Genomic DNA, 14,170 nt, shown 5'->3' on the forward strand with positions numbered 1-14,170 from the left:
TCTTCTTCTTCTTCTTCTTCTTCTTCTTCTTCTTCTTCTTCTTCTTCTTTTAATATAATTTATTGTCAAGTTGGCTAACGTACAGTGTGTACCGTGTGCTCTTGGTTTTGGGGGTAGATTCCCATGGTTCATCGCTTATTCGTTTAGTATAACTCTGAAGTTGCAGCAATATGCTGCATCGTTTACTTGAGGGGAGAAAGAGAGTTGCCTCACTACCACTCTTCCAGGCTTTGCAAAATCACTCAATGTCCCACATTCCCCTGGAGATGATCTTGGTCATTATATATTTGCTGTGCTCCCACCTGACCAGGAACTAAAAAAGGATTTTGTACTGGACTGAAAATCAGAGTTTAAAAGTGTGATGTCAGGGGCACCTGGGTGGTTCAGTCAGTTAATCATTCGACTCTTGATTTTGGCTCCAGTCATCATCTCAGGGTCCTGAGATTGAGCCCTGCCTCTGGCTCCATGCAGGGCGTGGAGCTTGTTCAAGACTTTTTCTCTCTTCCTCTCTCTGCCCCTCCCTGTTCGTGCATGTGCTCTCTCTCTCAAAAAAATAAAAATTCTTAAGTTAAAAGAAATTAAAATGTGATGACACTTGTTGGCAAAAGCACAGTTTTACTGCTTTCAACCTCCATCTTGCTCCACCCCACCCACACCCTTAGTTAGATCTTCAAACCGGATTGAGTGTTGAGGGAACCATGTGTAGCATAGCTGTGTCAATTCATCCTTTATTATTATTATTTTTTTACATTTATTCATTTTTGAGAGACAGAGCACAAGCGGGGGAGGGGCAGAGAGAAAGGAAGACACAGAATGAGAAGCAGGCTCTAGGCTCTGAGCTGTCGGCACAGAGCCCAACCCAGGGCTCGAACTGACGAGCTGTGAGATCATGACCTGAGCCGAAGTCCAATGCCTAAGTTACTGAGCCACCCAGGGGCCTCTTCCTTTATTAATTTTTGCATTTGTTTATTTATTTTGAGGGAGAGAGAGAGAGAGATCAGGGGAGGGGCAAAGAGAGAGGGACAGAAAGAGTCCCAAGCAGTCTCCACATGTCGAACCCCATACTGCGCTTAATATCATGAACCTCGAGACCATGACCCGAGCCAAGATCAAGAAGCAGAGGCTTGATGGACTGAGCCACCCAGGCACGCCATTCATCTTTTAAAAACGACACTTTCTTCCTTATAACTGCCCAGAAAGAAACCCAAAGACATTTTATCTTCAGAACTGGAGGAGGTTGGTGCATCCTCCTTTTTTTCCTCCATAAGGGGCATTTCACTGAATTTCTGATCTTTTTTTTTTTTTTAATTTTTTTAACGTTTATTTATTTTTGAGATAGAGACAGAGCATGAATGGGGGGAGGGTCAGAGAGAGAGGGAGACACAGAATCGGAAGCAGGCTCCAGTCTCCGAGCTGTCAGCACAGAGCTCGTCGCGGGGCTCGAACTCGTGAACCACGAGGTCATGACCTGAGCCCAAATCGGACACTTAACCGACTGAGCCACCCAGGCATCCCTGAATTTCTGATCTTTGACTGGGTTTAAAGAAATACAGAAGCTTCAGTATGACATCCTTTAATGCTTGGACATTTTTTCTAAAGTATGTGCTATCAATATATTTAAAATAAACTATGCTTAAAAATAGAGTGAAATTTTCTATGTGAATTTTACCTCAATAAATTATTAATAAAACTAGAGTGAGCCATAAGTAGATGTCTACCAAATTTTATATATATCATCACTACTTTATTTTGGTTCCTTTATGGATTGCATAAGATCCTGATAGGCATGAAAACTACAGTATGAGAAAGAAAGGGTGGCTTAAGATATTTCTGGTCCTTCAATTTTGCTTCTCAGAAATATCTTTTGCTCAATCAGAAAATATTTTGATTAACTAAAGATGTTCTTAGAAGAATTGGTTACACCAATGAATTTTTAAAAGCATTTATAGTTCAATCTTGTTTAAGAGAAAATTTGAAATATTATAATAGTAGTATTTATGGCTGGCAGAAGTAGATATAGGGCCAAGTTTTTCTGTGTTTGGAAGGTTGAGGCAGTCCTATGATAATTGGAAAACATCGAATGAATTGTGGTGTCCCAGTTGAACAGATGATGTTATTTTAGTTCTGGAAGTCAGGCATTCATAGAGTTTTGCCTAAAGTTTTTTTGTAACATAATTAATGCAAATGTTTGGACATCTTAGAATGGCTCCTAAGTTATGCACTCCCCCTTCCCCAGAAGGAAAGGAAAATATTAACCAGAGCAACAATGTTGGATATTAAATAGCTACATCTTATATTTGGCTTTCTTACTTGTGATTTTTAAATACTATTGAAAATTATTCCCCTTTCATCTAATCCATTTAGAAATTTGAGGGGCGCCTGGGTGGCGTAGTCGGTTAAGCGTCCGACTTCATCCAGGTCACGATCTCGCGGTCCGTGAGTTCGAGCCCTGCGTCGGGCTCTGGGCTGATGGCTCAGAGCCTGGAGCCTGTTTCCGATTCTGTGTCTCCCTCTCTCTGCCCCTCCCCCGTTCATGCTCTGTCTCTCTCTGTCCCAAAAATAAATAAATGTTGAAAAAAAAATTAAAAAAAAAAAGAAATTTGACTAGTTTCTAACAAGTTAGCAAAGTGGCACCCATCTTTTTCAGACCAGTATTCATCCAAGGTTTTAGCACTGGTTGAAAAGTAAAGATTTCACATACTTTGGATTCCTTTAAGACTTTAGAGCTCCCGAACAAATTTGTCAATAAAGACAATAAGCTATAGAAGTGAAGATTCCTGAAAAAGTGATTGTAACTTATAATGAGATTCTTCCTACATGTAAGGCACTGCATTGGAATGTCCTCCTCAGTTAATTCACAGATAGCAACAATCCCATGTAAAAATTAAAGAGTTTTGAAATGATCTCAGAAAACATCAGAGGTCAGCCCAAAGCTTATTTGTTATAGGACTGAGCTGAAAAAGTAATTTTTTTTTTAATTAAAAAAAACATTTAAGTAATCTCCACACTCAATGTGGGGCTTGAACTCAAGACTCTGAGATCAAGAGTCACATGCTCTTCCAACTAAGCCAGCCAGGTATCCCAAAAGTAAATCTTTTTTTTTTTTTTTTAAGAAATTTAATTAGAAAAAAATTTTTAATGTTTATTTTTGAGAGAGAGCACAAGCAGGGAGGGGGCAAAGAGAGAGAGATGGAGACACAGAATGCGAAGCAGGCTCCAGGCTCTGAGCTGTCAATGCAGAGCTGGATGCAGGGCTCGATGCAGGGCTCAAACTCATGAACCACGAGATCATGACCTGAGCTGAAGTCAGACGCTTAACTGACTGAGCCACCCAGGCACCCTAAAAGTAAATCTATCTTGATGAGACTTAACTGACTCTTTAGCTATTAAATACCAAGATCCCCTTTTTCCAGACCTTCTGCACCTGTAACTCACTACATAGATTGTTGGCCTAACTTCTTTACAAAATGGGTGTAAGATCAGGCATCTACTGTGAATTCCTGGGAAATTAATGATTGTTAAAGCACCATGAGGTTATTTCTCTCCCAAAAGCATACTTACAAAAGAATTTTATGGGGGCACCTGGGTGGCTCAGTCGGTCAAGTGTTCGACCTCGGCTCAGGTCATGATCTCACGGTTTGTGAGTTCGAGCCCCGCGTTGGGCTCTGTGCTGACAGCTCGGAGCCTGGAGCCTGCCTCGGATTCTGTGTCTCCTTCTTTCTCTGACCCTACCCCACTTGTGCTCTCTCTCTCTCTCTCTCTTAAAAATAAATAAGTGTAAAAAAAAAAAAAAAAAAGAATCTTACGTGGGTAGATACAGTACCATCTGTTCAGTAGTGTGTCCATAGTACCTAGCATAGGCACTCTGTATTGTTAAATGAATAAATGAATGAGAATGTTGACGTGATGCTTTAGGGGTTATCTGCCAGAAGAAAGGCTAAGATATTGCAAGTCACTAATGCAATAAAATTGGACTTGGGGTTGGGTGGGAGGAAAGAGGACCTGAGTCAAGTATAACCTGGGCCACTGACTTAATCACCCTATAAATTTAGGCAAGTCACTTAACTTCTCAGGGCCATTTTTAGAAACTGAAGGAGCCGTGCTGCTTTTACTGAGTGATCTCTGGTTTCTCTGGGCTCAAATAGCCTTTGTCTTAGGCAAGTTATTATATTTCCAATTAGGAAAAGGTCTATGTGGCTTGACACATTAGGTTACCCAGTAGCCAGTCTTGGGAAACGTCCTCTTCTTGTTTTCTCTCTCACCAAAATGTACTCCTAGTCCAATTACCTCTAGTACTGTGAAAGGAATCTTACCAGAAAATAACCTGTAGTTTAAGCCATATTAATAGAATCAATTAAAGGTACAAAAAAAAAAAAAGGATATGCACACTTACATTCCAACACTGTCTAGCATAAGACCCAGTTTTTACTTAAAATATTTTTGTCTTTGGATGTTTCTATTCAGTCATTTAAGTCTGACCTTATGTTAGGCTCGTTTTTTTCCCTTGCCTCCCTTCCTTCCTCCCCTTCCCTTATTCCCCTCTCCTTTCATCTCAATCTGTCTCTTTCCCTCTATCTGAAACATATATTAGTTGTCTTTTTTCAACCAATCTCTAAAATCCAGTTTCCCTAAATTTCTAATGATGTTAAGTGGTCCAGCAGTTTCTCCAGAATGTGCTGCATGCCCATGGAACACTTTGATTATCTCTTTAGGTACACCTGCCTATTTGTTTGCCTAGCTCTTACAAGACTGCCTTCATCTCTCTCTCCTAACTTTGGTCTTACATGATTCTCTCCCTTCCTAGTACCCCTTCTCCTCTTGTGTGCCTTATACTCTTGGATTGTTCAGTTGAGGCTGGTCCCACAATCTTGGCACTCAAGCCCAGTCTGAGCCTTCTAAATAGATATTGTAACATAGATGCTATGTATAGAAACTTAAGTCCTGACCATTTGGAAAGTTAAAGTGGCAGATAATCTGAAAAATTGGAAGAGAGAGAGAGAAAGGGGGAGAAAGAGAAAGCGAGATGGGTGTGGTGGGGGGGGGGGGGAGAGTACAGAGGAGCCTTGATTTATCCATGTAAAGTTTCTTTCTTTATAGCATGCAGAGTCTCAGCTTTCTTCTTTTTATGTTTTCCAGATTTTTAAAAGAAGTTTCATCCCCTTTGTTTTGTGTTCTTAAAGAGAAAAGGGAGGCTGTAAAATTGTAGCTTTTTTGAATCATCAGAGGGTCTTTTCTGCACACCTGCCCACTCTGAAATAATTGGTTTGTCTACTTTCACAAGAAGCAGTATTTGTATTAAAGGATCACTTGGCATCAATGCCCAAGTACAGATGTCCTATCATATAAGACTGTGCCTCATTCAGAAAACTCAAGATAGAGTAAAATAAATTAACAACATCTTGGCTCTGTGCTCCATTCACAACTGTTAATTTAACAGGGTTATGCTTCCATCTCTGAGCAGAGAGTTCCTGGCAGGGACAGCTGCTCCCGTGCCCCAGATTGTGCTGTGTGCATCCCAGTAGGAGTTATCAAGGGCAGCAGGATGGAGGGAAGGTGGTAGTGCCTTAGAGAACTGAACAGTGTCGCAGCATGGCATTGGGGGGAGGGAGCCCAATGGGCTCTCCAAAGTGCTTTTCATCCACTCTTTTGTTCTTTGTGTGGATACATGCACAGTTAACTGAGGAAGAAGAAGAACTTGTCTTAAAAATTTTAATGGAAAATTGTTAACCCTGCTTTTACTCTCACATGTAGTTAATTTTCAAAACTACCATCCACTAGCATGTTGATGAACCTACATAGCAACAGGCCCATATGCCTGTCCAAAGAATGTCAAATAGACCTACATTATGATTAGCAAGATCTGGGTCACTGGGACAGAGCTGGTATGACAGATAGAAAATATACTTCTGTGTTGGTCTGCTGTGGCTTACCTCCTAAACTGGAGTAGAGGCCAAGATCAGGCCAAAGTCAAGATTGGGGCCAAACACAGGATGTAGTATATGATAAGCACTCTTCTATTAGTAGTCTTTTGAAGGACATTGGCTGCATTGTTCACTGTTGTATTTCCCCATTGCCTACAACAGTGTTCACAAAAGTGGACAAAAGTTAAATGTTGAAAAGTTAAAGGAAGAAATGAATGGAGACTATATCTAACCATATGAGGGCACCATGGCGAGCAATGGAGCTATGTAGAATTTTGTGTACTTGCTTATACATTTCTTTTCATGACTATACCTTTTTTGCCTATCTTATGATTTAATTTCCTTATGGATAAAAAGTTATTTGCAGCATATTTTGTTCTATAAATGTTACAACCAAATGGTAAAAGAAAAATTTTGTGTTCTAGTCTCTTGCCTTCAGTACCAGGATGACTCTATTAATGATAATATCAAACTAATTTTAGTTTTAAATTGCTTTGGGAATAAGAAATTGTGATTTAGTGAATATATGCTACTCTTTCAAAAGTGGAAACAGTGTTTTCCATTCTTTTTTTGTTTTTCACTAAAAAAAAAAAAAAGGCCATTTTCTGTATTCAAATATTAAAGGTCTCTGTGTTGACTATTGATATTAGACCACATACAGGTCAAAGTAGACCTCATTTTGTGACCAGCATTCTGAGTTGTCACATTCCGAACAAATCCCTCAAAGCCCTGAAACTCATCTGCATTTTGCACTAAACTCTGATGGATTTGTTGTCTAAACCTGATACTCTTTGCCTCAGTCCTACTGGTTTCCTGACCAGACTTGAAATCTTGGGGAAACAAATAGACTTTTCCATGATATGTGTGTGTGTGTGTGTGTATATATATATATATATATGTATATAATGAAATTTATTGTCAAATTGGTTTCCATACAACACCCAGTGCTCATCCATGATATTTTTTTAAGCCATCACATTTTTCACAGAGTCCCCTTTCCGGAACTCTGAAAAACCAGTATCTTTCACAGCTCTTTGATGAAAACCTAGGATGAATATAATTTGAATTATCAAGGGACATCTTTAAAAAGGCTGGTTTAAGTTTGGTAATGAAGAGACATTGATCTGGGGAAAGAAATACATATAAAATAATGCCAGTGATTCTGGAAGGTCAAAAGGACATTGGTTTTCCCATCAGATAATGTGTTCTCTACTTAATTCTCCATCATGGAGAGAAAAAGGCTTGATTTGAATTTCCAGGGTATTGTTGACCTCTTCACTTCAACTATGGAGCCTGAGTGAAACTAAATCATTTGATGCATATTTGTTGAATGCTGTGATTTGAAGGAAAAAAATATCACTCCATCTCTTCTGTTTGTTTTTTTTTAAACCCCCCTTTTCTCCACAAAGGTTGAAAAAAATGATGAGGACCAAAAGATCGAACAAGATGGCATCAAACCAGAAGATAAAGCTCATAAGGCCGCGACCAAAATTCAGGCTAGCTTCCGTGGACACATAACAAGGAAAAAGCTCAAAGGAGAGAAGAAGGGTGATGCCCAAGCTGCTGAGGCTGAAGGGAATGAGAAGGATGAAGCCCCTGTTGCTGACGGTGTGGAGAAGAAGGAGGGAGAAGGTCCCACTCCCACTGACGGGGCCCCTGCCTCTGGCCCCAAGCCTGAGGAAACCGGCAAGGCAGGCGAAACTCCTTCCGAGGAGAAGAAGGGGGAGGGCACCCCTGATGCTGCCACAGAGCAGGCAGCCCCCCAGGCTCCTGTCCCCTCAGAGGAGAAGGCCGGCTCTGCTGAGACAGAAAGTGCCACTAAAGCTTCCACTGACAACTCGCCGTCCTCCAAGGCCGAAGACGCCCCAGCCAAGGAGGAGCCTAAACAAGCCGATGTGCCTGCTGCTGTCACTGCTGCTGCTGCCGCCACCACCCCTGCTGCAGAGGATGCTGCTGCCAAGGCAACAGCCCAGCCTCCAACGGATGCTGTGGAGAGCAGCCAAGCCGAGGAGAAGATAGGTGAGCAACCGCGAGGGTCCCACGCCACGGGTGGGTGGGCCAGAGGGGGCCTATTGGAAAGGCCAGGCCACCAGGGTCATTGAGGGAGAGGGGAAAAGTCTAGAAGGGTTTTCAAGAAATGAAGGGAAGCTGTGCTTAATTCACCAAAGTGGCAGGACTACGAGCTAAGTCTGGCCACTTACATTCCCAAGTATCTCCAAGCCTGCGAGAGAACGCTGGCAGGTCTGTGTAGCTGCTGGTACTAGCAAGATGTGGCGATTATCTTGTTAACTGCATTGACATAAATAGTAAAACTAGGTAATCCTGGTTTAAAAAAAAAAAGATTCTGTGTGCTGGATACACTTAGTTTAGTAAGTAATTACTGAGGCTACATATATTTTATAGATGGGAATTAGCTAATGTGATTATTTGGCTCTAGGAAGTGCCTGGTTATAAGTACAGCCAACTCCCTATTGATCCAGATGATCTAGTTTGTGAATTGCTGGCAGCAAAAACATAATCTCAGACCACCTTTGCCTATCCCACAGTATGTTTCTGGGCATTCTCCCCACCATCAATTGGTGAGTAGTGTGAGTATGTGTGTGTACGCTCAGAGAATGTTAATTGTAACATTGAATCAGGGTCAAACTAATTAGGAAAATAAGTCTGTTGACGTTGCCAAAAACAAAAGAAAAACCCCAAATATAGAACATGCTGTGAAGTCAAACATAAATTATCATTTTATTATTGAAGATGCGACTTTCTACCATATGCATAAATAATTGAGGATTGACTATGATTATAAAAAGGAACTGGATTCTCTTTGGTTTGGAGCTCTTACTTGAAAGCTGGAGTGTTTTCACTATTATGGCCCAAAAAGCCTGTGCAGAATTGGAGTAGAGCATTCTCAGAGCAAGATCGATTTAACAGAACTTCACCTCTGGAGACTAGACCCATCTCTCACCCTAACCATCTGTAGTGGTGAAGGAGGTCAACAGTCTCCAAGATTTTTCTCTAGCCTAATATGACCCATGAATACCTTTCAGCCTCAAAGACTTTAAAGATAAAGTTGCTTCTGTGCCAGTTTAAAAGTTTGGGTTTACTTCTTTCAAATTTTGTGAACTTAACCCATGATGTGTCCAAGGACCCACATTTGGACCAGACCACATTGTGCCCTTGAGAAAGGACCTCCTCCAAGAGGGAAATATTTTGGCATCTGACCATTATATTGAGAAAGTAATCATTGGACATTTGCCTTGATATTCATTTTAGATACAAAATTAGATACTACAATATGGCCGATGTTTATTTTAGATATTTTCAAGTCAACTTCTTTCACCTTAACCCCTAAATTCTGTAAGAAGCCAGACTATATTAATTATTATTGTTATTAGCATTCCCTAGCCCCAGACAGATCACACAACTCTTTTTACCAGTGACTCATTTTAAATCTTTATTCTAACTACATACCTGCCCCAGGGGTCAGACCTTGTGGTTAAGAAGATGGGGATATTTCCCTAGAAAAGGTAAGGCACATGATGAAGAATGGTGTGTTGATTTTAATTTACTCAGCAGAACAAACCTCGTTAACTACTTTTTTGGTTGTTTTTTGTTTTGTTTTGTTTTTTATTGTAATTGCAGTCAGTTAACATATAGTGTTATATTAGTTTCAGGTGTACAATATAGTGATTCAACAATTCCATACGTCACCTGGTGCTCATCATGATAATAATAAATGTCTGCTGTTTATAAGCCACCTGGACTATGGTATTTTCTTAATCCCCATCACCTATTACATCCATCCCCCCACTCACCTCCCCTCTGATAACCATCAGTTTGTTCCTTATAATTAAGAGAATTAACTGTTTTTCTTTAGGTTTAAGGTTATAGTCTCAGGTATGATGGCTGGAAATCACTTTATGTATGACGCACTACCTATTATGTTATTTTCGTAAATTTAAAAATTAATCATGATTTTAAAAACAAAATATTTGACATTGCCAAAGTCATATTTTTTAAGTTGCAATTTCTAACGTTATGAGAATAAACAAAGATGTGATGTGATTTTAGGTTTGTGCTCATGATTTGGATCAATAGAAAGAGGGACTGCTTGAATCAATGAGAAGTCTAAAAATTTTAAGGAAATTCGGTTTCATTATTTTGCACATTATGGTGATTCCAAATGAATTAATAAAGTATTTTATCTAGTACGTGCTCAGTAAATGTCTAGTGATGGATGAATGAATGAAATTGACTAGATTTAATTTGTAGATAATAATTTGTTCACTCACTCTTATTCCTCCTGCAACCTGGCTTACTCTATTCACTTAATTTGATTAAAAATGTGTTGGGTTTTTGTAAGCAAACAAAAACCTCAATTTTACAAATTCCAACTGAAAAATGCCTCAATTAGTCTGAGTTTAAAATGTACATTGAAAGGTAATTGAAACTGTGGATGAAGTACTTGAAAGTAATCACAAAGGACACTTTATTTTACACTGCTTCTGAGTTTGGGGCAGGCATTGTCATGTTGGTTACATTCTGAAATGCTGCCTGTAGTTTCTAGCCCGACTGATGTGTCTATTAGCCTTGCCTGCTGTTTGTGACAAGCACAAATTACCCAGATATGTGAATCTCAAGAATCACAGAAACTAGAGGTGACAGGGAGATCTATCACGGCATAGCAGGCCTCAATTCCCAGGAGCCCTGTACCACGTTTTCCTCTATCTCCCATTGGATTTCATTCTAATCCAGGTTAAAATAACAGTATTTCCAATTGAGCTCCACTGTCTGGAAACAGATGGCTACCCTGGGTTGCTGTAGGATTCCACGGCTGTCTGGATGGGTATAGAGAGACAAGCAGAGAGAGTGGAGTGGGGTTCGGGGCAGAACAAGTCACTCAGTAGAATTCAGGACAATAATTTCTGTCAGCAAGAGAGTCAAACAATTTGGACTAAATCTCATCACTGCTTTAATACAAATGGAAATGCTTTGTAAATTATAAATATGTTGTTTCACTTCTTTTTTTTTTTAATTTTCTTTTTTTTTTGAACGTTTATTTATTTTTGGGACAGAGAGAGACAGAGCATGAACAGGGGAGGGGCAGAGAGAGAGGGAGACACAGAATCAGAAACAGGCTCCAGGCTCTGAGCCATCAGCCCAGAGCCTGACGCGGGGCTCGAACTCACGGACCGCGAGATCGTGACCTGGCTGAAGTCGGACGCTTAACCGACTGCGCCACCCAGGCGCCCCTATTTCACTTCTTTTACTATTTATGGGATTATTACAGGTGGATGCTCTTTACATTAACCTTTGGAGTTGGTTAGGTTTTTTTTTCTTTCCTTTTTTTTGTTTTTGTTTTTGTTTTAAATCACCCAACTATATCTCCCTGCCTCCGCTTTGCCACTCTCCCTGCCCATCTCTTGATATGCCTATGACCAAGAGACTTCAGTGCTTTTCTGATGATGATTATTTTATAGGAGGAGGAGTATTTAGGCATATCTAGGACCCTGCTCCCCTTTAGCCATGAGGAGAGAACTTTCAAGCTGCTTTTAATGATAATGTTCTTGGTGTCTCCTGCTGAGCAATGTCACACTGTGTTCATTGGGCTCTCAGTGAAAGAATTTTGCTGTGTCTCTTCTCCATGATAGCGTATTGACTTTCCCCAATAGGGGACTCCAGAATTTCTACGTGGCCATATGCAGTGATGCAACACTACCAGAGTAACCCATCCAGATGGCTGGAAATCAGAGAGCTTGACTAGGTGGTTGCCACAGGGTACTTGACTGATACTACTAACAGGTATAACTCTGAGTTACCCTAGGTTTTCTTTAGGTTGAACTTGGCTGCATTTTATTTTCATAATCTCATTGCCTCTTTCTATCTGGGATCGTCAATAATGATCTTAGAAACAGGGGAGTTTTGTTTGTCTGAACAGAAAAATTAACTACCTCTTTTTTCTCCCCTTTTTTGCTTCCTTCCTCCTTCCCCCTCTCCCTCTTTCTTTTTCTTCCTTCTTTCTTTTTTTCTTTTTTCTTCCATTTATGTCAACTTTTTACTGTGTGTGGCATTAGGATCACAAAGACGAGTAGATATGGCCACTGATCTTAAAGAGTCCTGATCCAGTAGTGGGTGTGGGATGAAATTCAGAGAATGGTGTTGAGAACAATCACAGTAATAATATCGACTCTATTAAATTCTGCAAGAGGTATGGAGGATGCCAAAGGTATGGCAAGGCACTGTGGAGCAAAACATGAATGAGACAGTGCTTTGTGCAGTTTGAAGCATGATAAAAAAAGTTTTTATGTAATGTGTGTCTCAATTGCCAAACTGTTAGCAAAAATAACGGATGCAAAAGTTATAGTTTCTGGAATCATAATTAAGTGTAAGAAAATTAAATACCCAGCCTGTGTTTCTGGATTTGGGGCAATTCTTTATGTTCCTCCAAACAACATTTTCCTAAGGCCCAGGGTAACCATCCATAATATTTTTAGCTCTCCAAAAGACAGATCCTTGTCCACCAAGCTCTGTGTTGGATGTGAGATTTCCAGAGGATATTTACACTTACTTGGCAGGGCGCCTCATAAGCAGTTCTGATTTGAGATGTGGTTTCAACCACGTCCCAAATTTATACACAACTCATAAAGAGTGAAAATTTGGGTTGTGAAAGCCCATAAATGTTGTCTATAAAACGTGGGCACTCCGTCAGATACTCAGTGGCATCCTGCTTAAAAACTGTTGATTATTAAGTTTTTATGGAGCATTTTTATACTGCTAGAGTAATCATTTTTATTGGCTTTTCTTGACAGCAATCCACTGGCGTTCAGTAATATTTTCCTTTCTGCTTTTACATTCTGAGAATAGAGGCAAAGTAAATGCATATTCTGCCCACAGACACATTCAGTGACAAACTAAGGGGTCAAACTGATAGAACTCTAAATCCTCACCTTAGTTTTAGCCCTGGAGTTCTTTACATCTCTTTCAAGGTGCTGTTGTATGTCAGTTCCCGCATTTTCTCTTTTGCTTAGTAGTTGCAACCACTTTCTGATTATTGTTGGGCAATACCAACCAGGACTTTCCTGGGCCATTCTATATCCTGTGTGCCCAGTAAGGTAATGCGGAGGAAAGAACGCTGGACTGGGATAAGGACACCAGGGTTCTATGTCAATGTTTCTACTAACCAGCTGTTAGATTTTAGGCAAGTCATTGCTTTTTGCCTGGCTTGAGTTGGCTCATCTTTGAAAGGAGGGTCTGGGAGAGTTGGTTTTTAAGGTTTTTTTTTCGAGATTTAAAATACATAGTTTTTATCATGGGTAGCACTTAATGAGGATTTATCAAGTGTCTGACCATATGCTGAGTGCTGTCTGTGGATTATCCCATTTAGCCATCAGAAACACTCTGTGTGTAAGTACTTTTACAGATGAGGAATCTGAAGTTCAGAGAGATTGCAGCACCTGATGGTTGTCAACAGCCAGCAAGTGGCTGAACCAGGGGCTGAGCCCTGACGGCCTGATTACAGAGGTCATGCGTTGAACCCTGACACTCCTGCAAGTATTATTCTGAAAGAAACGAAGATGAGAGGGATATCTAAGAGCCGCCTTCTCATTTGTATAATTAGACCTATAGACCCTTGTCTAGGAATCATGAGTGATTACTTTTATAGATGAGTAACCAATAATTAACCATACTCCCTGATCATAATTCCCTCACAGCTCCATCACCCCCCAAATTATTGGGAATAGTAAAGTAGTTCTGAATCTTGGGTTCCTAGTGTGAAAATCCTTCAAGTACTGTTTTATTAGGCCCAAGAGAGCTATAAAGATCAGTCAAAATTGACTATTCTTGACAGAAGTGTTACTAACTCCATTTCATATGCTGGGAGAGCTGAACATTGGAAAGTGAAATTTTCAGATCTCAATCAGACAGAAGCGATTTCATGTGTTCTAGGTGATCCCTACTCTGAATTTGGCTTATCAAAATTAGTATCTTTTAAAATTCTTATTTATATCTTTTTCCTCCCTTTTGGCAAGTACATTTCTAAAGGACCCTGATACCTTTCTATTTATGATTAAAATAATATAAAGAACTTAATGGAGATTAATAGATTGAAGAGCCATCACTCTCTCTTCGTTTAAAAAAAATGTAAGCGGGGCGCCTGGGTGGCGCAGTCGGTTAAGTGTCCGACTTCAGCCAGGTCACGATCTCGCGGTCCGTGAGTTCGAGCCCCGCGTCGGGCTCTGGGCTGATGGCTC

At 40.3% G+C, this 14,170-nt stretch overlaps 1 protein-coding gene across 2 annotated transcripts in view; it reads left to right on the plus strand.

Moving 5' to 3' along the window:
* Positions 1–14,170, plus strand: part of GAP43 (growth associated protein 43) — a 128,020-nt gene that overhangs the window by 75,137 nt on the left and 38,713 nt on the right. For both annotated transcript variants that reach the window (XM_040485012.1, XM_040485011.1), the window contains exon 2: positions 7,331–7,940. In XM_040485012.1, the coding sequence (XP_040340946.1) occupies positions 7,331–7,940 (610 nt within the window). The remainder of the gene's footprint in view (positions 1–7,330; positions 7,941–14,170) is intronic.

The sequence above is a fragment of the Herpailurus yagouaroundi genome, unplaced genomic scaffold (genome assembly GCF_014898765.1).
Source record: "Herpailurus yagouaroundi ecotype Mexico unplaced genomic scaffold, PumYag 162, whole genome shotgun sequence".
Taxonomy (NCBI): domain Eukaryota; kingdom Metazoa; phylum Chordata; class Mammalia; order Carnivora; family Felidae; genus Herpailurus; species Herpailurus yagouaroundi.